This window comes from Vicugna pacos, chromosome 17 (genome assembly GCF_048564905.1).
Source record: "Vicugna pacos chromosome 17, VicPac4, whole genome shotgun sequence".
In the NCBI taxonomy this organism is placed as follows: Eukaryota; Metazoa; Chordata; class Mammalia; order Artiodactyla; family Camelidae; genus Vicugna; species Vicugna pacos.
The window spans coordinates 37032326-37059005 of record NC_133003.1 but is presented as its reverse complement, the minus strand read 5'-3'; the positions used below and the strand labels follow the sequence as shown (position 1 = coordinate 37059005).

Sequence of the window (26680 nt, the reverse complement as noted above, 5' to 3'; positions counted from 1 at the left end):
TTATAGTACCTGATTTAATACTTTTACCACAATAAATATCTACTGACTTGATTTAATTTTGCTCTAACATAATGTAGTGAAATCCATTCCATTCCAATCCATTTCATTACATTATTATGTTGGAGCAAAATTAAATTCTATCAGTACATATATTAGTGGTATATATACATTCCACTGTTAAAAATGCTTTTTTTTCTCCCTCCTGAAAAGATTAAGGCTTAAAATTAAGCGTAAGTACTGAAAATGAGTTTTAGTATCTTAGTGTGGGAACATGTAGTACATGTTCTTACTCTGTTTTTGACTTGGGTGGCAGTTTTCTGTTTAAAAGCTTTGTGATTACATGTCACTGGGTTTTTATTCTTTCTGGCTTTTATTGACAAATAATTTTATGTTTCATTATAAAATCATATTGGATAAATTTATATGCTTTCCTTAAAAGTAACAGGTTCAGTTTACAGGTGCTACAATAATTCTCAAAGTTGCCTTGTGAGAAAGTGATCATAACTCTGAGAGCTGAATAGTTTTAGAAAGTTTAGGTCATTTACCTCAAGCTTGGAACAGGGAGGGATTGCAACCCTAACCTGACCTCCTCCTCAGGCTCCTTAGCTAAGCTCTTTGAAGTTATCCGAGTTATTTAGTACTACTTGTATAGATTACTAAATTGTGAGAGTTTCAACTTGCAGATTTTTACAGAAGTATTGGAAGATCATAACTTCTGAAGGGCAGAGTTTAAATCTGGTTTTAAAAAATCACAATTCCTTTATGGCATGGTGCCTTGCAGTGAGGTAAAGTACTCAAATTTAGGGGACAAACAGGTAAGGTAAATAACCACAGCAGGGAAGGTGTAAGAGGATGTAATTAGTGGGGTCTGTAGCACACTGGAGTGAAAATTACTTGTCAAGAGGGGCAACTACTACAGCTGACTGTTGCATGCTGGTATCCGTATTTTTCAAAATCAGCTGGAAAGCTGGACTTTTGTATGAAATATGGCTTTTAAATGTTGGTAGAATTTTATCTTTAACATTATGGGGGCCAAACCAGACAGCTGCTGACTAAATTAGGAAGGCCACCAATTTGAAGAGCGCCTGCAAAAAACGTTGTATTTTAAATATGCACAGTGCACATTAAGAGTAGTAACACTTTCCAGGTTTGTTTTGACTGGGGCCGAGAGTGGACCTGTATCACGAGGGGGAGATTGTGCCTTTTGTATGCTTGTTCTAACGTGTTACTCTTTGTGGAAGACGGCTTTTTACTTGCTTCCATTAGATAGGCTGGATCAGGTCTTTTATACGATGCCCAGTATTTTTAGACAAACCCAAACCCGGAGTTCCTCCTTCAGGCCAAACTGACACAGAACTGATAAAATACTTGAGACAAGGCGCCAAGTAAGAGAAAGGCGAGACCCAAACTTCCCTTTGCAGTTATTGTTGGCGAGGCGCTCGCTCTAAATACGAGAGCTATTTTTCCAGGAAGGAACCCACAAGAAAACTCGCATATTTCTTCTGGGGGAAAATGCCCCTGCTGGTGGCCACTGAGTTTCTCCGGTGGCCGAGAATTCCCGCACTCCGCCTGGAATCGGTATCAATAGGCAGCGTTCCGCGTTCCTCGGTAGCTAGTGGCGCGCCCGGAGCCCCGGATGTGACGTCAACGTTTCTCGCGTTCTTCCGTCTGTCGGCGGAACTCCGGGCTCCCGGACTTGCGGGTTGTGTACGTGGAAGCAGCCAGCGCCTGCGCAGTCGGAACCTTTCGTCTCAGCTGTGAGGGAATCGCTGAGGGGCAGAGCCCCGGCTCGCGGGAGACCGTCGGGGTGCGGGGCATGGCCCCCTGCTGACAGAGCCCGCCGCGTGGAGAGGGGGCGAGGCTTTCCACGCACCCTTCCCCGGGCCTGCGACCGTCGGCCTGGACCTCAGCCTTCCCGCTCGGTGCCGCCGCCGCCGCCACCGGCGGCTGAGGAGGGGCGATGAGCTGGTTCAACGCCTCCCAGCTCTCCAGCTTCGCCAAGCAGGCCCTGTCGCAGGCCCAGAAGTCTATCGACAGGGTCCTGGACATCCAGGAAGAGGAGCCGAGCGCCTGGGCCGAGACCATTCCGTACGGAGAGCCGGGTAAGGGCGCGAGCGGCGGCGTCCCCGCGCTCCCGCGGGCATAGGTCCTGAGGCCGCCAACAGGTGACGGGGGGGACCGGGCCCCTTCCTCGCTGAGCAGCTGACTGCCGAACAAGTCACTGCCCCCGGCCCGTCCCCAAACGCTGCTGTTGTTGTCTCTCAGTTGATCTTTGCCGCTTTCCTGCGGGAACACTCGGCTCCGGGTCCCTCGTTACCTGTGCGCCGGCTGCGAGGATCACAGGGACCTGGTTCGGTGGTCGTAAGTCGTAGCCCCACGCCCCTCCTCCCCCCCCCCCCTTGGCCCTGAGCACAGCCTCCCCGAACCTGGACCGGCTGCGTGGCTCTGGACGCTGTTTGCAGCCCACATCCGAATCAGTCGACAGAGACAGGGAGAACGCTTTGAGAGCATTTGGTGTTTGGAAGTACCCACTGTGCTCTTCTGTGGTTTTCTGTCCTGACAGCAGCTGCTCGAGTTAGGGTGATCCCTGCTGTCTTGCACAGCAGAGGACCACAGGCTGAGACAGCTCAGTCTCTTCCTCTGGGCCACTCCTCGGGCCGGGGCCGGCCTCCGCAGGGAAAGCATCCGTGGAGACCCGGCCCGCGATTTCGGGTTGCATCGCTCTCTGGTTCTTACATCTCTGTCTCTCCTTGTCAGAGCCCTTGGGCTTCATCTTTCAGGGATCTTTAGTTGCTTTTGACTGTAAACCAAAGGAACAATTTAGCATTTTGGTGTGTGGGGTTAAGATTGGCCGAGTTTGGGGGCATGGACCTCTGGGAAAAAGAGTAAGTTATTCTTGACTATTCCTTCCTGATTTCTCTATTTAATTTTACATTGTTGAAAAGTCAGGGCCTAAATTTGAGGTACCTCTTTGAGATATTTTGGCTCGTGTGTATGGCACAATCCTGTTACTTTCTCGAAATGTTATAGGACCTTGTTGGAGTAGCTCAACTTCCTTTTTTCAGGTTACCCCACATTTTGAATTACTAAACTTCAAAGAAGACGATATAAGTTGTAAATATAAGGATACTTCTTTTATGAAACCTGGGGCTTGAATGCTGCTCGATAAGTCATTTTTTAAAAATAGGTTATTCAGAATAGACTCAGATTTTAGTGAAATGCTATAAATGTTTATTGATCACCTGCATTTTGTGTTGCCATCACTCAAAGTTGACAGTCTTCACAATGAAATAATATAAGTGAGTATCGCATAATCCTGCTATTTATATGAAACTTTGTCCAGGATTCAAATTTGACTTATATCCTTCATTAAGATGACTTAATTAAACTAATCAGCAGACTTAAAAAGAAATGCTTTAAATATTTTAGCAAATACACCATTTTTTGTTTATCATGAAATTTTGTAGTAACATATATTTCTATGATATAATTACCTTTTTTGCCCAGAAGATAGTTATTTTCTCCTTAGTGTTTTCAAAAATACATAGTGTAAACTACCGTCTTTATCAAAAGGTGATAACTCTAAAAAAATGCACATTTCTGAAATTCATATGACCTTCTACTCATTGCTGACATAAATTGGAATTTTGCAAGAGAACAAAGCTTTCTCAAAGAGTGGGTTTGGAGAGTGGGACTTGGAGAATGAGCTTGCATTAAGTAGATGAAAATGAATTTGTTCTTAAGAAGTTATTGTTCCCATAGGTTTACTTTGATCTTTGGAAAAGGACGTTTGTCACCAGTATTTTGGGTTCAGTTTTTGAGTTTTGCTGTCTGTTTAGCTCATAACTATGTTTTATCATTGCATTATAAGAATAAAATTAATAAAGAACTAACTGAATAGAAGGTAGATTCTATTTGCCATGACTGCACATGACCTGTAAATGAAGATACTGCCTATCACTGTGAGATGCAGCATATGTACGTTGGACTTAGCATGGATTATTAACATACACCATTGCTTTATTACTTTGTTGTAGGAAGGAGTAACATAGTCGCTTCTGGTAGGCCAGGCCCAGTCCAGTCTTTCATCTTTGTTCCTAGTTACTCTTGGCAGATCCACACAAGTTTTCTCTATAAGGCCCAAAGTTAACCCATGAACTAATTAATTATGTAGTAAGCAAGGAGTTCAACAGGTACAAATTACAGTTTGTATTCTATAGATTTAAAAAAAATTTCTATTGATTTATAATGATTGTAATATAAATGCAATATTTATATATATATAATTTTTCTTTTTATGTATGTGTGTGTATAAATATATATATATATATATATATATATATATATATTTTTTTTTTTTTTTTTTTTTTTGTCAAAGGAATAAGTCCCCCTGTCAGTGGAGGATGGGATTCTTCTACCTGGGGATTAAAATCAAATACTGAACCTCAAAGTCAGCCGGTAACCTCTCCTAAAGCAATTACAAAACCAGTTCGGAGAACCGTGGTAGATGAATCTGAAAATTTCTTCAGTGCCTTTCTTTCTTCAGCGGATGTCCAGACCATTCAGAAGAGTCCAGTGGTATCAAAACCACCAGCTAAATCACAGCGACCAGAAGAAGAAGTGAAAAGCACCTTACAGGAGTCCTTGCACACTGGACAGTCGAGAACAGCTGAAACAACTGAGTCAAAAGTAAAAGACTCTCCTCTGCCTGTGTCGGGGGAGACTCTGGCCGGAGACGCTCTGTCACCTGAAACTGAAGGCAAGCATGAAGAAACTGTTAATAAAGAACTTGATCCAAAGGTGTCAACTGTATGTTTGAAAGTATCTGAAAGTGTAATTAATGTGAAAACAACCAGGGAAAATGTATCTAACATGTCTACTCAGCCTCTCACAGCTGAAGCAAAGGACATGGCTTTGGAACCTAAGGAACAAAAACATGAAGACAGGCAGAGCAATACACCTTCTCCTCCTGCTAGTACCTTCTCATCAGGTACTTCTACCACCAGTGATATTGAAGTTTTAGATCATGAAAGTGTAATCAGTGAGAGCTCGGCAAGTTCGAGACAAGAGACTGCAGATTCAAAATCAAGTCTGCACTTGATGCAGACATCTTTTCAGCTTCTCTCAGCATCTGCATGTCCTGAGTATAATCGTCTAGATGATTTCCCAAAACTTACTGAGAGTTGCTGCTCATCTGATGCTTTTGAAAGGATAGACTCGTTTAGTGTACAGTCATTAGACAGCCGTAGTGTAAGCGAAATCAATTCAGATGATGAATTGTCAGGCAAGGGTTATGCTTCAGTACCGATTATAGTTAATCCTTCAACTCCGAAGACTAAAACAGTTGAATCTGTTGAAGGAAAGCCTGAAGAAGAAATAAATGAAACATTAATTATGCCCACCGAGGAAACAGAATTGGAAGAAAGTGGACGGAGTGCAACTCCCGTTAACTGTGAACAGCCTGATATCTTGGTTTCTTCTACACCAGTAAATGAAGGACATGCTGTCTTAGATATGGTTGGTGAGCAGGGTGAAGCTGCTGACAGTCAGCCAGAAGCACTTTCTGAGAAGGAAGATATGTGCAAGGTAACTCTAGGAAGTGGAAGGGGATTTTTTGATATGCTTCTCTGAGATTAAATCATTAGTTTTTAATATTCAGTGATTATTAGTGACCTGTTGATTTGTCCTGATTAAAAAAGACACCATTTAGTGTGGTATGAGGACCTTAAAACTAAAGAATGATTGGTATTCTAAAATATTTGAAATTTCTCCAAGGCATCTATGGTATCATAAGTTGATATTTCAGTGTAACTAAGCATAAAAAAGTTTCCATCTTAGGCCTTTACTATTGAGTCCTTATCACCTTAAAATTCCCTTTTCCTGTGCTCATTAATTTGTTAGTTTGTAAAGGGACTTTATTATGTTAACAGATATCTTCAACTCCTTTGCAGATAGAAGTGCTTAAACAAGTCTAAATAGTATATGGTTTTTCTTATGTCAAAAAATTTTTGCATATTCACATTATCTGCAGTAAATCTTACATGAAAAATTGGGTCTCAGATTATTGATGCTTTTCTTTTGTTATTAATTACTTCAGTTTGTTTTCCCTTTTATGTTGGTTTTGATATTTCCTATTGATAACTATCTTAAATGAACAGGAGAGGGAAATGTCCGAGGAATGACAGATTGCTTCTACCTAATACATATAAAGGGGAAGTGGTATAACATCTTAGCATTAAGTCACATTTTTGGTTTTTCCTATAATTTTTAGCTATAGAAATAGAGTTGGATCTGGCATCTTTAGTAGACTCCTCTGAGATACAGGATATCTTGAAGAAATGTCCTGTAAGTGCTATGGATTGAATTATTCAATGTAAAAAAAAAAGCCAGATTCTGTTACCTAGGTTTAATATTATTCACAAACAGAATGCCATGCTCTAGCTATAATAGCAATTTGAATTCCTAGAAACCAACACCATTTATTATTAATATTTTGGAACCATTTTTAGAAGGTAAGTGATTTCTAAACTAACCTAGACATAAATCAGGTTAAGACATTTTATTTTTTGCTGTGAAAGGCACCATTCCTCCCCTTATACACAGGTGTATTGCTGCCTCAGTGGAACCTAAGGAATAAGATACTCTAACCATTCCTTTTTGTTTAGCTTTATACTGACATATTCTGGGGATTTTAAAATTAAATGCCAATAGATTTTCTAAAATTACTTTTATTTTTTTAAAGCATCATGTCATGCTAAAAAAAGTTACATGTTTGGGTTGAAGAATACTTTGGAGAAACAAACACGTGCACACTGGCCGGCTAAGATATAGAACATTACTAGACTTTTTGAAGCTTCCTCCTTTGACCTTTTTGGATTGCATCTAATCTCCCTCTTTTGGGGGACATGTCCTCTTTTCCCACATTTTGCTGTTACAGACTGCTGGAAATGTTCTTATACACTCATGCAGGAGTTTTCACTTGTGAGGTGTGCCTAAAAATGGAGATCTATACACAAAAGGGTAGGAAAGGATATGTAGATCTCCAGCTAGATACTCGTTAATTGTTTTCCCAAGCGTTTTACTAAGCTACCAGCTGTGTGGCCGTACTAATTTATATTTCCTACCCACTGTGTATGAGTTCTTGTTGTTCTGTGTCCACTGTGTTCCTCTTTATGAGATAATGCTGCTTTATATATTATAATAATTAGTCTATCTTTCCAACTTATCACCTGCATGTAAAAATGGTCTTTTAAAGTTAAGTGTTGGACTTTTCTCCTCATCCAGACAGTTGAATTTCTGAATGAGAAATTGGATAAAAGGGAAGCTCAGTTATTATCGCTAAGTAAGGAAAAAGCACTTCTTGAAGAAGCTTATGATAATCTGAAAGAGTAAGTATTTTCCAGATGTGAATAATTTTACATGTTTTGTAGTGACCATACACTTGGTTATTATTTAGGAAAGTTTTAAAAATTAAAATGTTTTATAATTTAACTTGTTTATAGTGATTGAAAATTGAATAGCATTTTAGTTCTACCTTTAGAGGTCACTTTTCTCTTCAAATTATCTTACTCTATTACCTTTGGGATATACCTTTGCAAAACAAAACAAAAACAAAAAACCTCTTTCCCTTTATTATTAATAATCTTTTAGTATTAGAGATTTAAAATATATATTTAAAGAAACCTGTGAGATTATAGTTTAAAAAATACTGAGTATTGGTTTAAGGAATTGATTAGTAAAATGTGGCAATAGGATTCAAACATGAAAATTTTCTTTACCTTTTTCTTATTTTTACACATCAAATATTGGTGACATTTTCAACTTCTAGTGGCTTTTCTTTGAGCTGTAGAAAAATAAATTAAGCAGGTAATTTTTCTCTTAAAAGTTAATGGGCCTAAAATTAATCTATTTTAGTCAGATATATGTTAGAGACAATGTTATTTTACATTCCAAACTGAACTCATCTTGTTTACTTTGGGATATATAAACAAGAATTTTCAGTGTCAGTATTATTTTAAATTTAGTGAAATGTTCAGAGTGAAAGAAGAAAGCAGCAGCATTTCTTCCTTGAAAGATGAGTTTACTCAAAGAATTGCAGAAGCAGAAAAGAAAGCTCAGCTAGCCTGCAAAGAGAGAGATGCCGCTAAAAAGGTAATGGAAATTTAAAATAATATTAATTAAACTCTGTACGTACATAGGTTTTTGAGGAATGCATTACTATTTTGGTATTGGAAAAAAGTAAGATTAAAAGGATACCATACATAATATATTAACACTTAAATTTTAGATTTTTTTTAGTACCTTTAGAATTACAGATTTTTGATACTAAAAAAAAATAAGCAAATATTTGTATAATTTATGTGATAAGTCCTTGCTAAATATATAGCAGGGATCTTTAGAATAATTTTTGTAAATGATAATTACATCAAAATAAATAACACTTAAATCTAGATGACACTAAATAAATTTTAAGAATTATCATTACTCTCATTTGTTACTTTCCCTTCCACTTCAAACATACTCTTTCAAGTCAAAGTAATTTTCAAATAATACTTTCTAGCAATTAGTGATGTATATTAGAATAAAGTGTTGATTTATTCTAATGTAAGATTTCTCAACTTCAGCACTGTTGACGTTTTGGGATGGGTAATTTCATGTTGTATGGGACTGTCCGTGCATTGTAGGGTATTTATCAGCATCCCAGGCCACTACCTACGAGATGCCAATATCACCCTCCCCTGTCTAATCCCCATCCCAATCCCTCCTCAGTTGTGATTATTGAAAATCTGCAAGACATTGCTAACTATCCCCCTGGGAGCCAAACTGCTTCTGATTGGAAACCATTGTTCCAATTCTTATAATTTGGAACAGTTGGCTATTTCAGAAATTAGTAACCAAATAAGATTAGTTATTATTGCTTGTATCCCAGCTATTAGTAAAAAACATTTCTCAGTATTTGCCCTTCGGAGGTTGTTTCCCTTCTTGACCAATGTCAGTTTTACTATTTACAGTTTTTCTTGTATGCTCTTACAGAAAAGAAAGAAATGATGTACTTCTAGCTGCTTGGTTGCTTTAATTAGCAACTTTACTTAGTATCATTTTAGACACTAACAGTAACCTGAGAGTATCTAACCAGCTTACCTCTTCTTGTTCCTACTGTGTTCCATCTGAATACAGCTCAGAAAGTAGATTTTAAGTAATGTTTGTTTTCTGTAGTGCACTTTAAATTATAGATCTGAAACAGATCCAAACCACTAACTATAGATGGAAAAAACTTGGGTCCTAAGGTTTAACACATTTTGTGTGTTCTGCCATGTGTGAACCCACAGCTTAGAAGCCACAGGCAATTCAAAGGTGAATTTAATTACCTTAAGTGAAGAGTTTGCTTTTCTACTGTTGGAAGACAGATAATATCAATAAATTTATAGTAGTGGGCAGAAAGAAATAAATTATAAATAAAGATGAATAAGCAATTTGAAATGGTATCATAGAGCGTGAATTCTGATCAGGGGAATTGAGGAAGGTTTCATGGAAGACATGACACTCTTATTGGACCTTGATGGATGGAATTTTGACAGCTGGAAATGGATAGCAATGTTATAGATGGTTCAGTGCATGGGCTTTAGGGATTCACAGGCCTGAGTTCAAGTTACAGCTCTACCACTTGATAGCTCTCTGACCTTCAGAGTTTACTCAGTCTTAATTTTCTTATTTGTGAAGTTGATTAATCAGTTCTTCCCTCATAGGATTGTTATGAGGATTAAATGAGAATGGATACAAAGCATGCTTTAAGTACCTAATAAATGTTAGTTGATTTTAGCTATTCTTTAGTTGCAGAGCATCATAAAACCCAAATTTTAAATCATAGAACACTTTTCATATCACCATATACTTCACTGTAATTTAAAAGTATAGAATATCTGAACATGTTTCTGATGAATCTCTGATTTATTAAAGTCAATTGAACCTTATAAAAAATCACATTTTTCCTCTCATTTCATAACATAATAGTAAGTGCAGTGAGTTTCAGATGAAGAAAAGAAATACAGTGAAAAATGGAGACATGTACTGTTTGAATGTTGCAAAAAGAATGCTTAACCTGTAGAAAATGTGCGTAGGGATACTCAAGAAGGGTATTGAAAGTTAACTTACTCTCTTTTACATTTCCATATTAAAACCTGTTTATATCTGGATTTAGGTTGTCTATGTGATTTTCAAAGCTGTTTACTTACTCTTAATTAACCAAGGTGATAAACTCAGAACCTAGCACAACAAAACTTAACAGTTTTTATCAAGAATGTGATTATTAGGATATGGAAAAAAATTAAAAATATGGCCAGAATGAAAGTAATTCTTTATGATATTCACATTCTTTCTTTTTTAATTAGGAAATCAAAAGTATAAAAGAAGAACTTGCTACTAGATTAAATAGTAGTGAAACTGCAGACCTTTTGAAAGAGAAAGATGAGCAGATCCGAGGGTTAATGGAAGAAGGTGCGTATTTAGCTGGTTATGAAAGATACTGTAAGAACAAGAAAGGTACTTGCCACATAACTAGCTGCTGCTTCCTAGTAAAAGAATGTTGGAAGCAAGAGAGATTTGGACTTAAACCTCAGAAATGATAGGCAATTTATGGAAGAATGAGGAGCAAGATGTAGAGAGATAGAGATTTATGTCTGTAGCTTTTTGTTTCTAGGAAGATAAAAAAAAATAACTCCCTGAGAAATAGAATTTTGTGCTTCCCTAAGAAAGCTTGTAACAGGTTTTAGAGCTCTCATATAAACCAGGATATTTGATGGTTATAATTCTGGAGTTTATATAGTATCTGAATCTCTGGCTTGGGTACTGAAGGTTTCATTGTATTGTTCTGGCATTTGATAGTGAATTTTTTTCTTATATTCGTGTTGTAATTCTTCAGTTATTAAGCACTTTGTATGTGAAAAGTTTTATAATTAGCAGGATTATGGAAATTTAAGATTCTTCATGAGATAAAACATTGCCATTGGAGACTGAATTAAGTTTTCAATGTAATGTCATAGGAAAGAAGGTAGTTTGGGAAAAGATGATTATATGAATTTTTCTTTTTTCTTAATTAAAGTCATTTTACTTATAAGAATAGTGCTTGCTGCTTGTAGAAAATTTTAAGTTATAGAAAGTATATGAAGCAAAAATAGATCATAATCCAGTTTTACAAGGAGCTGTTAATTTCTTACAGTCCCTTTTTAATGAATTTTTAAACATAATTAAGATCATATATCTGATTTTCAGTCTTCTCTGTTTTACATTTCCCTGTGCCATTAAATGCTTTGATGCCATTATTACTGGTTGTAGTAAAGTCCATTATATGGATATACTATAACTTGTTTTCTCTTTTCCTAGTGTTAGACATTTATTTCTAAAATGTTAGTATTAAAAAAATTAAATGGTAATATTATAAATAAGATTGGGGTGAACATTTATGTACTGAAATCACTGCACATAAGTGAATTTCCAGAGTAAGTGTTTGAGAACAGTTGGAAACAATCACTTCATTTGAAAATGTTAATTTTACTCAATTTTTCTGTTTTACTTATTCAGCTAATATTTAACAGTTAATATGTCAGATATTGTGTTTGATACAGTAATAAGTACAACATACTCCCTGTCCTTTAGGAACTTACAGTTTAACGAGAGGGAAATATAGATAGATAATTATGAAATATAGTCTAATGCTAAAATAAAAGAATGAAGGAAGAGTTGATAAAACACATAATTATATTTCAAGACCTCTTGGCAGTCAGCACTTATCTTTTGTTACATTACAGATTGAGGGGAAATTTCATGGTTTCATAATTTTTAAAAATTATTAAAAATATTAACATCAAATGTCACTATTTTAGAATTTAGTAATTTAGTCAGGGGGCGAGCTGATTTTTCTTCTGCTGACTGAACTTCTTTATAGAGAAAATAGAATGATTTCATATGAATGTATTCACATAGTGCTTCTGTATCCCCCAAAAGTGTTTTCAAACTCAGGGCTGAAAAGCTGAAAGTCTCAAAGCTGAAAGCACACTACAATGAATAACTGATTACTTCATCACCTAGATTCATCAACTATTAACATCCAGCTACACCTCCTCCTTATCTCTCTGTTTGGGCATATACTGCCCTTTTGCCAAACCATTTGAAAGTAAATGTGGGAGTGATTCTTCAAGACTGTAAATATCCTGTTTCCCACCATCCTTCTACCTAGTAATTTTAGCATCCATTGATGATTCCTGTCCAATTCAGTTTAACATAGACTGTCAGAGCATTGTGATTTTAAAAATATTCTATCATTTTATGTCACTGATTAGGTAAAACATTCTATTCACATCTTAAAGAATCATTATTATTTGAAATTATACTTTTTTGCCTTTGCCAGGAGAAAAACTTTCCAAACAGCAGCTGCACAATTCTAACATCATTAAGAAATTAAGAGCTAAAGACAAAGAAAATGAAAATATTATTGCAAAGCTAAACAAAAAAGTTAAAGAGCTAGAAGAAGAGTTACAACATTTAAAACAGGTGACTATTATCTCTTCTATACATATATATATTGTTATTACTTCCAATATGAATGGTTGGCCATGGTTTGTAAAACACTTGGAATGATTTATTGAGGTATATCATTTGGGAAGAATTTTTCAAGCAATTTAATAGTGAATGTTAAGACTTTCCTTCATAGTTACAACACTTGAGATTCCTGGAATACAGTTATTTACTGTGGTGTTTTTAAATTGAAAAATACCTTTGTCTGTTTTCAAAATATAGGTCCTTGATGGCAAAGAAGAGGTCGAGAAACAACACAGAGAAAATATTAAGAAACTAAATTCTGTGGTAGAACGCCAAGAGAAAGATCTTGGCCGACTTCAAGTAGACATGAATGAACTTGAAGAAAAGAACCGAAGTGTTCAGGCTGCCCTTGATAGTGCATACAAGTAAGGAAATGAACAAATATGCAATTCATTTACAACCAATTATCAGAGCAGGGTGTTGAAGAAACCCTTTTTATATTATCTAACCACTAATAACATTTATAAACTCTGCTCTACATGAGCTTGTGACTGGTGAAAGCAGGTTCAGCAGAGGGTCCTCCCTGTAGTCAGCGTTCATTATGTGTTGCCTCTTCCTCGTTCTATAGATTTCATGGAAATCTCCATGACAACTCTATTAATTTGGTCATGTAATTAACTATACATTATGTTAAATAAAAAATTATCTATTTAATATTTTTAAGAGAACTTACTGATCTCCACAAAGCCAACGCTGCAAAGGACAGTGAGGCCCAGGAAGCTGCTCTGAGTCGTGAAATGAGGGCTAAAGAGGAACTTTCTGCAGCCCTAGAGAAGGCCCAAGAAGACGCCCGTCAGCAGCAAGAAACATTAGCGATTCAGGTAAGCAGTGGGTGCTAAATTTGTCTTTACAGTCTTTGTGCTTCTGCAAAATAAAGTATCCATTAGTTAGTTTGAATAAAACCTTATGTAGTGGCACATGCGTTACATTTCCTTTATGGTGCTGTTGGGCACTTTTCTAAGGGTACTGGATTTTGCCAAACTAATCAGTTGTGTGTGTTTTTAACTGTTGAAGGGCTGTTTACATTATACCAGTATTGCTTATTTTCTTGTGAATTTCAGGCTTATTTGAGAATATTATGAAAACTAAGGACCTTCTTACCATAGAAATGCACATATGCAGATAAATACTAAACACTGCATATAATTTCAGGAGAATCTGTGTAACTAACTCCTAAGCTCATTCATAACATCTGTGGGCATCCATGGATCTCAAATGAAGGAGGAAAACCAAACTTCTACACATATTTACTTGTATCTCTCTCATCCTTCTTACATAAAATATAGTTTACTATTTATACTTTTTTACTGCTTGCTTTATTTACTTAATAAAACATCCTGGTGATCGCTCCATGATAGAACATAGAGCTTTAAAAAATTCTGTTTTATAGTTTTATAGTATTCCATTGTGTGATTATACCATTTATTCAGTTCTCATTGATGGATATTTGGGTTGTTTCCAGTACTTTGCTGTCATAAATCACACCATGGTCTACATACCCCTTGTGTTTCTGCCAGTGTCTCACTTGGATAGATACAATAGGGGGAAAGGGCGATAGAGGGTGTGTGGGGCTACATTCATCACCTTTTACAAGTACTGTTGGCTTTGTGTGTGACCTTCTTGTCCTTATCTCCGTGTATGTTTTTAATAATTAATATCATATATTTTATAGTTTTTTCATCTAAGGTTAAATTGTACATTTCTACATGTTTTTATGTTCATCATAATTTTTACTAGGTATATTCATGTTGTATCAACTTTGCAAAAGTAGATTACCGCTAATAGATAGTAGATACTGCTAATATTTCTGGTTTGGTTTGTTTTTGCTAGTCTAGCTAACAGTGTAGAGAAGATTACCAATCTCCTCCCATAGGGTAAATTCTCAGGTCTGGGATGATCAGGTGAAAGACTATAAAAAGTTTGATGATTCTTTAAACGTGTTGCCATAGTGCTTTCCAGAAAGGCTATAGCAGTTTACAATGTGTGCAGCTGTGTATGAATACAGCAGCTAGTTTTTATAGCTCATACAGCTCCTACCACATTCTGTCTTATACTGCAAACGTTTATGAATGCATTGACTCTCCTCCTATATTGTATGACAGTGGCTGGTCCTTTTTTTGCCCAATAGTGCTTTCCTAAGTTCATATTGAGCACATATGGTTTCGGAATTGCGTGAATGGGATGTGTGATAATCATACATAAAAGCTCATTGGATAGTATAGATTATTACACATGAACAATAAGTCAACACAACACAAAATACATAGTTAACAGGAAGTTATAGCTAATGTTTTGATGCTGTTTATGATAGTGTGTTGGTTCTCATACAGGTGGGGGACCTTAGGCTGGCACTGCAGCGTGCAGAACAAGCAGCTGCCAGAAAAGAGGATTATTTACGCCATGAGATCAGTGAACTCCAGCAGGTACTTGTCATGGTTTTCCTAAACACAAATCTGAGATGTGTTTTCCTAGAAATAAAAGGTGACTCAGTGGGGTAATGTTCATGGAATTGAGAAGATAACTACCATACATATTTGCTGTATTTTGTGGCTTTTATGAATAAAATCAGAGTAGGTACCTTAAAAATGTATAAGAAAAGCCCTAATTTTGTTTTACAGAAAATAATTTTATCATAATAGATATATACTCAGTATTATTTTTTCATGGGTGGTTTATTAATTATTATCAGACTTTGGTTACTGTGGGGCTGATAAGCAATGCCCAGTTTTTATACCACCACCCCATTAATTTTCAGTCAGTGAACATATACAGAAAAAGGGAGAGAAAATGCAAGTTAGAGTGATCTTTCTGTTTTTATAAATAGTTAGAGATATTTGGATGAGGAGGCAACTACTGGGAGGTTTGGATGATACTCTGTTACCTGCAGGTAATCAAAAGCTCTTTATCTTAGAAATGCTTTATAAAGAAGGTCTTATTTATTCTGTTATGCAACATAACTGTAACTGAAAGATTGAATAGTTAGAAAATAATTTAACAAAAAACAGTTCTTCCTTGGGGAAATAATTTTTTCCAGAAATCTCTCATAAAGTTGTTTGCTAGTGTTTTTAGTGTTTTTATTGCTGTCAATAGTAATGACTTAATGTCATGATCCAGAGACTCCAGGAAGCAGAGAATAGAAACCAAGAATTAAGTCAAAGTGTTTCTTCAACAACAAGACCATTGCTTCGACAGATAGAAAATTTGCAAGCAACTCTAGGGTCCCAGACGTCGTCGTGGGAGAAGTTAGAGAAGAATCTTTCTGATAGACTTGGTAACTGCTTTAGTTCTTAAGCTCAGCGCGGAAGCCCTTCCATCTTGTTTGTAGAATTAGAGTAATGGTATGAAATTGAAATTCACTTGATCTAATGGTTTTATTATGTGTCTAACTTGTAGATCTTTTACCTCTTCTCTTCTTTTACTTTTATTTTCTAGTATCTTAATCGTCTCTTTCAAACCATTCCTTACACGATGCTTCAGGTACCATCTAAAATACTCTCATGTCATTCTTTCATTCATTTTTACAGACTGTTGTACTTAATTATTTTCTTGTCCATTGCTAAATCTGACCTCTTTCTAGCTTGTCCGCAGTAGTGTAGGAGGTAGAGACCAGATATGATTCTAGTCAGTGATAGAACTCCAAGAGCAGAGATAGATCTAAGGTGGTTCAAGATCAAATTCTTGTAGACAGATACTGTGGAGTCTTAAGATGCCATATTCTACTTCTAAAGAAAATTATTCTTCCAAGATATTTATTCAAGCACTGACAGGTTGTATGTATATATATTAGATAGCCCAGAAAGTAGCAAATCATAAAAAATGCCTGTGTCCATTATGTGTCTAAAATTAACTATAATTTGTGAGACATCATGGTGTAGTGATGAAAGCAGACCTGAAAGAGTGTCAGGAGATATGGACTCTGGATTTTTATGTTTTGTTTTGAATCATCCAGCCAAGCAGTCTGGAGCAAATCACTTACTTTCTCTGGGCTACTCCCTGTAAATCATGCGGGGTGAACTAGGTTAGTGGCTTTCAGACAGTGTTCTGTGTCTCCCTTAGATATCTCAGTGCTGGCTGTCATGATGAGACGGAAGCTCGGTAGGTAAGATGCTGGGCTCCCTCTGGGCTGCTTTAATGAAAGTGCCTCCTTTGTCTATCTTTTTTTTTTTTTTTTTAAGTTCCATGTAAGCTTTTGTCTGAAAATAGATCCATTTGCTTAAAAAAAAACAAAACTGAACAGATGAACCTTCGTATTGTTTAATTTGTAGGTATGAATGTTAGGTCTATCATTTATCTGGGACAACTTTTTGAGACCCATTTGTTATGAAATATGAGATATCCAAAAATGACACCTTCTGAAACGAATGTTTATTTAGCAGTAAATGAAAGCTAGAAGCCATTATTTTTGTGGTTTTTTTAAGCTGGAGCCTACATACCCTCAGATATGTCATATTGTGCTGGAATGCATGCAAAGCCACAGGACAAACGTATAATGCTATAAATAAGAGCATAGGTACAGTATAGAATAATATAAAATATTAAATAGAGATATTATTAGTTCTACTTTGGTGGGGGAAAAATGTGAGAATTCTTGCCTTGGTTGAATCTCCGAATCTTATCCAGTAGTCTTTTTTTTTTAATTGAAATTTTCAATTGAGATAATTGTAAACTTACATACAGTTATAATATATAGTAAATAATACAGAATGGTCCCTTGCACACTTTCCCCAATATCCAAATATTAATATTTTGCAAAATTATAGTAGAATATGACAACCAAGTTATTGACTTTTAAACAAACTACTGATTTTATTCAGATTTCCCCAGTTTTACTGGTACTTCTGTGTGTGCATACATCTGTGTGTGTCTGTATGTGTCTATGTGTGCATAAAGTTTTATACAGTTTTACCACGTGTGTATGTTAATGTATCCATCACTACAGTCAAGATACTGAATAGTTCCAACACCGCAAAGGTCCCTCATTTTGCTCTTTTATAACCACAGTTACCACCCTTACAGCCCTCCCTTCCTGTCCCACATCTCTGGCAGCCACTCATCTATCCTCCATTTCTAGAATTGTGGAACTTCAAAATGGTATATAAATAGAATTGTAGAATACAGGACGTTTAGGGGATTGACTTTTTTTTTTTTTTTTGGCTCAGTGTAATTCCCTGGAGATTCATCCAAGTTCTTGTGTGTATCAAAGATTTAGTTCTTATCATTGAGTGTTTTTCCATGTATGTAACACATCTTGTTAACCTACCTGACAAAGGATGTCTGAGCTGGATCTAGATTTTGTCTGTACAGATGTGTGAACTTAAATTTTCATTTCTTGGGATAAATGCCCAGGTGTGCAGTTGCTGGGTTGTATGGATAGTTGTGTGTTGAGTTTTTTAAGAACATGCCAAACTGTTCTCCCAAGTGGTCGCATGTGTGAGACTAATCCAGTTTCTCTATATTCTTGCTGGCATTTTCTTTTAGTATTGTCCCTGTTTTTTATTTTAGTCATTCAGACAGGTATGTAATGATATCTCATTATGATTTTAATTCACATTTTCCTCATGAATGTTGGGGAACATTATTCTTTGTGCTTTTTTTTTTCATTTGAACATCCTCTTTGGTGAAATGTTTATATTACGTCTTTTGCCTGTTTTCTAAGTCAATTGTTGGTATTTTCACTGTTGAGTTTTGAGATGTCTTTATGTGTTCTAGGTGCTAGTTTTAGATAATGTGATTTGCATTTATTTCCGCCAAGTCTGTGGCTTGTCTTTTCATCTTTTTCACATAGAGCAAAAATTTTAAATTTTGAAGAAGTCCATTTGATCAGTTTTTCTTTTTATGGCTCATGCTTTCTGTGTCAAACCTAAGTATTCTTTGCCTATCCCTAGATCCTAAAGATTTCTTCCGTTTTTTTCCTAAAAGTTTTACAGTTTTTTAAAAAAATAATATATTAGTTTCAAGTGTACAACATGGAAATTTGATGTTTTGATAGATTATACTCCATATAAAGTTACGGTAAAGTATTGGCTATGTTCCCTGTGCTGTACGTTACATCCTTGTAACTTATCTATTTTGTACTTGACAGCTTTGTACCTCATAATCCTCTCACTAATTTTGCCCCTCCCCTCATTATATTTTGTTTTACACTTAAGTTTATGATCCATTTTGAGTTAATTTTCATATATGGTGTGAAAGTTAGTTTGAGGTTCATTTTTGTTTTCCTTTGAATATCCAGTTGATCCAGCACTGTCTGCTGATTCACTTCTCTTTTGATACATGACTCCACTTTCAAATTAACATATTTTGGTGAAAAAAATGAAAAAGCAGGCATAAATTAGGGTTTTTTTGTCTCTGTACAATTAGTAGTTACAAGTTTTAAGTGTGGCTACTTGCGTCATTAAAAGTTTGAAGTCAGAATCTACGTGGTATTTTGGCCTCTCAAATACATGTATGTGTAATTTTTTCTTCTGTATCCTACAACCAGGTGAATCCCAGACTCTGTTAGCAGCAGCCGTTGAGAGAGAACGTGCAACTACAGAAGAACTCCTTGCCAACAAAATTCAGATGTCTTCCATGGAGTCACAGAATTCTCTCTTAAGACAGGAAAACAGTAGATTTCAGGCCCAGCTAGAATCAGAGAAAAGTAGGCTGAGAAGACTAGAGGATGAAAATAATAGGTGAGTACTTTTCTTGAGTAGTATTGTTGGTAGTTTCATCGCATTTTTAAAGCACTTAAAAAATACGTTTTGGTTTTAGCTTCATAGTACTGAGATCTAAAAAATACGTACTTTTAGTGTTTAAAGTCAGAGTCACTAATACTAGGATCTTACAGCAAAATAGGACTGGGATTCATTGAACCTTGCGTAGGCTCTTGCAATTCTTTGGCATGTTCTGAATGTACTTGCGTTTTCCAGGGAAAGGCTTCATCACTTTAATAAGATTTTTTTAGAGTCTGTGACCACAAACTAGTTTGAAGACCACTCACTGGAGTTACTTTTATATTACAAGGCTTGATGGGTTGTTCCCTTCTTTTTAAATAAATGTCTTGAGTTCTTCAGAAACCACAAGCTATAAAAGCCATCTATCTGAAGTTACATTAGGGCTATGATTAGTGTTTTTGTCCTCTGAGTTTTTCTTTGGAAATTTTACTTTAAAAACACAGTAGCGAGTAAAAATGATTTATGAAGTAAAATATATGAACTTTTGCCTTTTGCAGACATTTTCATAGAACTCCCTAATAAGCTTCTACAGAATCTGAATATATTATAGAATGGTGGTATTCAAAATTCTTTTTAGAAAGCCTCTTTTTAAGTGAAATCTTAACCCAGAGCTCCAACAAATAAAGTGCACGAGAGTAGTAGTTCATCTTCTGAATAAAACCCGTGTCATCTGGAAAATACAGTTGGAAAATCAAGCTGGTTGTAAAAATGACTACTAAATATATAGAAGTTATAAAAGTATATAAAAGTTAATAAAGCAGTTAATTTTTAATAGTCTGTGCCATCTTATTTTTTGTTGTGTTTAATTCCCTCTGGCTTAATAGGTACCAAGTAGAATTAGAAAACCTGAAAGATGAATATGTAAGAACACTTGAAGAGACAAGGAAAGAAAAGGTATTTCTGTTTGTGTTTGCTCAACTCTTAGGGCTTCCATTAGAGAATGGTTGGGGATGGTAGCGAACTAAGGAGATGACAAGATGAAATGGGTGATGTTGCTGCTTTTGGAACTTGGTCTTTAGCAGTAAAACAAATAGGAGTATATGCCTTATGTTCCTGCCTGACTTTGAACTGGGTTTTTTCCCCCACTTTCTTTTCTTTTGTGTGTTGTTCTTTTGGGCGGATGGGGAGAAATAATTAGGTTTGTTTGTCTGTTTGTTTATTTTTACCGGAGCACTGGGGATTGAACCCAGGACCTTGTGCGTGTTAAGCACATGCTCTACCACTGACCTGTACCCTCCCCCTTATGTTCCTGACTTTGAGATTGACTTATGATGATGACTTAGTATCATGGGAATTATCTAACTGTATCTGTCTCCGTCAGATGCTGTTGAATAGTCAGTTAGAAATGGAGAAAATGAAAGTTGAACAAGAAAGGAAGAAAGCAATTTTCACTCAAGAAGCAATAAAAGAAAAGGTACTGAATTTTGATTTTCATCTTGTTTTCTTTTTGTTGTAACCAATTAGCAGCTGTTGTGATTCATCATTATTTTGTAATTTCAGCTGTTCTTTGTAAATACCATTTCTTATGTCTAAAATCAATAGAGTGATGGATTCTAGTAGCACAGTCAGTGTCCTGCTCAGAGTAGATCCAGAGTAATTTGAGTTTATCCAAAGAGATCTGTGATTTCTAGGATATGAATTACAGAACCTCTTGCCCCCTTTTAAGTTAATTTTGTGGACTCTCACTGACGCTAATGCACCTCATTTGGCCCATAGGGAGTGAAACTGGTTTGTTCACTTTCTTTCTGGTCAATGAAGATAATTTTTCTAAAGTGAGTCCAAAGGATTGGAGTATAGTCGGTAGTTAGCATAATATAGTAAAACCACCTATATGTACATTGAAATTACCTTTTGAATTTATTTGTTTTAAAAAACACAGTAAAAATAAAATAGATAAGCCGAAGCTTTATGGTTTGCAAATATCATTGGTAATCTTAATTCTAAAGAAGTAGGTTTCATTGGTGGTATGTTATATAATATGAAGCAGTTAGTTCATACAATTGTTTCTACAAAAACTTTTTCATTCCATTAAAAATAAACCAAATTATGTTGTTGTATTATATAAATGGATAATTATAAATAAATGATTTGACCAAGTTTATCTACTCTTTCAACTTACTAAATATTGTGCCTTTGCTATGACTTCAGAAATCATATCTGTAACATTTTGAGGCAATTAGAATGAATTTTTGTTGTCGCTAATCCTAGAAAAGTGTCTTACTTGTAAATAAATTATCATTTTACTCTTCAATCTGAACTGAATTTTTTTTTCTTCCACTCCTTAAGGAACGGAAGCCATTTTCTGTTTCTAGCACTCCCACAATGTCACGGTCAAGTTCAATAAGTGGAGTTGATATGGCAGGGCTACAGACGTCTTTTCTGTCTCAGGTGATGTTTTATTTCTCACACGTGTTTACTTCATACCCTGGACAATGGTAGAGGGAGCATGCGCATAGTAGTTGGGATGTCACCGTGACCTTGCCCTTCTGTAGGCCGTTCATCTGCACATTTGTAAGATCAGGCTATTGCACTGAGGAAACACAGACGATTTCTGCTTTTGAGAAAGTCATTTTAAAATAAGAGTTGACCAGACTGTTTTGTTTGACCCTTATAATGAAACACAGTCTGTAATAAGTGACTACTCCTGTATGTGCTTTCTTTAATTAACATAGGATGAGCCTCATGATCACTCATTTGGACCAATGTCTGTATCAGCAAATGGAAGCAATCTTTATGATGCTGTAAGGATGGGAGCGGGATCAAGCATTATTGAAAATCTACAGTCTCAGCTAAAGCTAAAGGAAGGAGAAATTACTCATTTACAGGTATTATAAAAGATAAATGGGGGGTGGTGGGTATAGTTCAGTGGTGGAGCACATGCTTCTTAGCATGTGCGAGGTCCTGGACTCAATCCTCAGTACCTCCATTAAAAAAAAAAATTAAACATACTTTAAAAGTAAATGAAATTTTGAGGTCCAATAATTAGCACCTTTCATTTCCACCTGAATTCTGAGCAGATTGAGAAATAAAATGAAACAGTGGCATGTGAAGCCCCAAATAAATCACATACATTAATGGTAAAGGCTAGTTGGAGAACTTTGCCAATGGTGAAAGCCAAATGAGCCTGCTAACTGAGTGCCAGCATTAGGGAGACTGTTACAGGAAACGCTGGGCTGGAGCAGGGCTCTCAAGGTGCTGTCACCTGCCTGGGTAAGACTCGTAGGCATCTAGGAGCGGAGAGCTCTTTGCAGGCAGCTTTTTCCAAACATGAAAAAAAAGAAGTTGGTGGGCTGAGCACACCCACTTTATTCTTCCCAGATTTACCACCTAGGTGAGTTGTTCCAGCTGCCACTATGAGGAAGGACTAAAGGTGATGAGAGAGGTTTGAACTATAGCATCCTATACATGAAAGGAAACATCATGAGTGGGGAGGAGGGAGCATCTTCCTGTCTTATCTTGCTCTTTAAAAACTTAATGCATTGAAAAATGTTAGAATGTTTTACCTATTCTCATTGTTAAAGTTGATACACTCAAAAGTGGAACTTTTCTATTCTTATTAAATGATTTTAGTGAGTTGAAAATATTACTCTATTAAAGAAGATGTCCTTGAATTGGAAGAAAATGGATCAGAATGACCTTAATACCTAATATGTTTGTGTAGCCCAGTGCTGTGCACGAGGGCACACGTGAGCTTCTTTGGTAGCTGATGATAGATTCTTCCAATGTGACCGACATAGTGGGTGCTACATTAAAGTTTGTTTGTATTTCTCTGGGCTTTTTGTAGTAATTTAGAATAACTGAAGTATACGCTATTTCCTTAAATTAGAGGGAAAAAAAAGTTGCATGTTTCAAACAGATGATTAGATTTTCTTTAGTTCTCTCTCATAGTAAACCCTATAAATGGTGAACCTCTGGGGAAAGTGGAAACCCTTTTTTGGCCACTATTCCCTTTTACTTAAGAAAAAGCCAGCTTACTATTACATGGTGACATATCTATTTCTTAAAAAAATAGCACATTTAATATGTTTACATTAGTGGGATTATTAAACAAGATATATTTTGATTTAATTACTTTATGGTCATGTTTCTCAGCTAGAAATTGGCAGTCTAGAAAAAACACGCTCGATAATGGCTGAAGAGCTAGTTAAACTAACAAATCAAAATGATGAACTTGAAGAGAAAGTGAAGGAGATACCCAGACTTCGAACTCAGCTAAGAGTAAGTGTTCTTCACTTAAGGATGAGTCTAAAATATTTCAGTCCAGTTACATTAAATCTCTTATTTTAGTTTACATAAAATACATGTGTATGTGTTAGTGACTTCTTTGATAATTAAAGAGTATTAATATTTTAATAAAGAACTTTACAGATGAATCTTATCCTGTTTCTCAACATCACACATTGGCAGTAATTTTCACAGTCATGGTTAGGCCCAGTATAGGAAAATAACTAGATTTTGTTCAGCCAAGTCTCATTAATAATCTTGAACTTTTGCATGATCTTAGTAGTATTTTATTGATTGGTGTTATATGTATCATCCCAGTTAGCATATTTGGCATTTGGAATCACTGTTAAGCCACATATAAGGATATATTTTCCTTTGACTTTTCTTGTAGGGTAAATATGAGGTAATACTCAAACTACAGTGAATCAAAGAGATTGAAATTTCATCAAACTTGCTGAAATTAATGGGAGAAAAGACAGATTAAGCTATATGTAGGGAAAATTGTAGATTTAGTGAAGAGATATGTTAAGTTGATTGCCATCTGGCTTAGCGTGTTTTTTATCCTTTTACTTGCTGTCTATTCCAACAGACTGAAGTATGAGTTTAACTTTTATGAGGGATGACTACATACTTTTATTTAGATTGTTATGTTTACTGGTGGCTCATTTATGATAATATAAATATAATATTAAAGATTTTCTTTACAATTATTTAAAAAATTGTAAACAAATATGTTTTATAGGATTTGGATCAAAGATACAACACTATTCTGCAGATGTATGGAGAGAAAGCGGAAGAGGCAGAAGAACTTCGATTAGATCTTGAAGATGTAAAAAATATGTATAAGACTCAAATAGATGAGCTTTTAAGACAAAGGCTCAGTTAACTTCTGAAAATTACATTCCCATCAAAGTGAATGTAAACATTTAACAGCTAAATGGAAACTTCCAATAAATTCTTTTATAGAATTAGAAAGTGGAATTTAATATAGAGTTCAACAAATGAAAAAAATTGTTTTATAGTACATAGTAATTTTTGCAGTTAAATTATTTTGTGCAATATTTGAACTTTATTTTTGAAACTATTCTTTAAAGATTTATTTTTTAAAATGCCTTTTTTTTTTTTTGCCTAAAATAGCACAGAGATTTATTACTTTTTCCTCATATCCATATGTCAGGAAAGGAGAATGGTGTTCATATATTGTAATGTAGATATATAACTGCTTGTTGTATCTATAATTTATGTGTTTGTATATATTGAGAACATTCAGAGTGAGATTAACATACTGACACTTTGAAGTCTTTCACACTTAGATCTTCAGTATACCTACTTACTGTTCATGAAAATGGACATTACGTGTTCAAGTAAAAAAATGATTAAACCTGCGGTTATTAAACTTTGAACTATTTTTTTTCCTTTTAAAGTAGAAATCACATTGACAATCTCTGAAGTTTGAAGAGTAAATTATTTAAACTTTAAAATTTTTGTGGCCTCAAAATTTATTTCACCCAGATTTCACAATTAAGTCTGTAAACATTTTGGTAACTATTTGGGGAAAGCTGTAGCTATTCAGTTATCTAGGCATGATTGGATAGTGGAAACATTTACTTACAGTGATTTTGTGATGATATCATTACCATTTAAGTGGTTTTGAAGAGGTATTGTTTTACTACTATGTAAAATGAGTCAAAAGTAATAAAATTACTAAAAATTTTCTTTAAAAAAATTGTTCATATTTTGTAAAGCCTTATTTTTGGCACATTAAGAAGTTTGATATTATGGAATATTCATAACAAAGTAGAGAAATTATAGAAATTTGACATTTTGCACTTCTCTATAATTTATCATTTAATTTTTTTTCTTGAACATTTAAATTCAAAAATAGTATGGAATAGCTGTTAAAAAAACAACTCTGCCTTCTTCAAAATGTTATTTTGTTCAGGATCAACCAGGCTGTGTTTTAGACTTGTGAAATATTTTGATACATTTTATTACTGAAAGTCATTTAGTTGCCTTTACTTGCAAATAAAAACTCTCGCTTAATTTTTACTCAAATTTTAAACATTAGAACTTCAGAGTATAGCTATAAGTAAGCCAGGTTGAAGATTTTGGGATGCTTTTCAGGGCAATTCAAGTGACCTCATTTTTGTTCTTTTTGTATTCAAGACAGCATTTCTGTCATTGGATCTCTGATTTGTAGCAGTAATAAATATTCTTTCAGTGTGAGCCAAATTCATAAAATTAATTTTCTGTATTTTAGTGGAAAAAAGCAATATAATATCTTTTTGTCAGCTTGATTTTTTTTTTTAATATTCCAGGGCTGACAAAAAATGACAAGAATGGTAGCAATAAGAAATGTACAGAATTAGGGAACATAGGAAACTTAAGTTGCAAATTCTGTCAAGCATTTGAAATTAGAAAGTTAGGAATTAATGAAATTGTTCTTGGAATAGATCCATTAGTGAGAAGAAAAACCCATTGTGTAGAAAAGATTGAAATAAAACTCCTTTACCTTTCAATTTTATATTATCAAACATTCTCTTTTCTTAATCTTTATTAACAATGAAATCAACTCAATTTAAAATGTTAAAGTGTTTTCAGTTTATTTAATTTAAAAATGACAAGCAGCTATATAAATCTCTGACTGTATATTACCATGTTATTCTTTACCCACAAATTAATACCTGATGTTCATACTGATCTTACTAAACACTTAGATTTCTCAATATATTTTGTAAGTTGAGAAGGTGTCCTGAATTTAGTTTCTTGAAAAACTCCACTAAGTAGCAGAATACCTGTTGAACATTGGTTGCTGTATTATGCTGCTTGTCATTAAAACTTACTTATCTATATTCTAGTAAAATAATATTTATGTTTTAATGAATAAGAATATAGTTTGCAGCCAGATGTCTCCATTCTTGAAAGAAAATAGAAATATAATACAAATCATAACAATGTCAAAAATATAAAAAAAGGGTAAAAGAGGTGTAAACATTGTTGACTTATATAGACAACTAAGCACAGGCTATGGGCATCCTTCCAACTCTTGGGAAGCTAAATAGAGACTACCATTTCTTTCTTTTTCTTTACCTCTTTTTTTGGGACAGCTTCCAGGTGTACTGTGTTTAGCATATGGGGATGTATCA

At 35.1% G+C, this 26680-nt stretch overlaps 1 protein-coding gene across 1 annotated transcript; it reads left to right on the top strand.

The window, feature by feature from the left end:
• The first annotated feature begins 1699 nt into the window (after nucleotides 1-1699).
• Nucleotides 1700-24937, top strand: TMF1 (TATA element modulatory factor 1). Its single transcript, XM_072941674.1, has 17 exons — nucleotides 1700-2102; nucleotides 4379-5586; nucleotides 7285-7388; nucleotides 8025-8151; nucleotides 10389-10494; nucleotides 12404-12546; nucleotides 12793-12959; nucleotides 13259-13415; nucleotides 14925-15017; nucleotides 15709-15865; nucleotides 19076-19268; nucleotides 20135-20204; nucleotides 20632-20724; nucleotides 21597-21698; nucleotides 21983-22135; nucleotides 23403-23528; nucleotides 24277-24937. Exons 1-17 carry the CDS (start codon nucleotides 1961-1963, stop codon nucleotides 24418-24420), a joined length of 3285 nt encoding a protein of 1094 aa, XP_072797775.1. The 5' UTR covers nucleotides 1700-1960; the 3' UTR covers nucleotides 24421-24937.
• Nucleotides 24938-26680: the final 1743 nt, after the last annotated feature.

Bases quoted from the DNA above. Each gene is read 5' to 3' on its own strand.
- TMF1 (XM_072941674.1), top strand. From the start codon at position 1,961: ATGAGCTGGTTCAACGCCTCCCAGCTCTCCAGCTTCGCCAAGCAGGCC. The intron at 12,547-12,792 runs GTGACTATTATC...TTCAAAATATAG, and splicing joins AGTTACAACATTTAAAACAG to GTCCTTGATGGCAAAGAAGA. The intron at 13,416-14,924 runs GTAAGCAGTGGG...GTTCTCATACAG, and splicing joins AAGAAACATTAGCGATTCAG to GTGGGGGACCTTAGGCTGGC.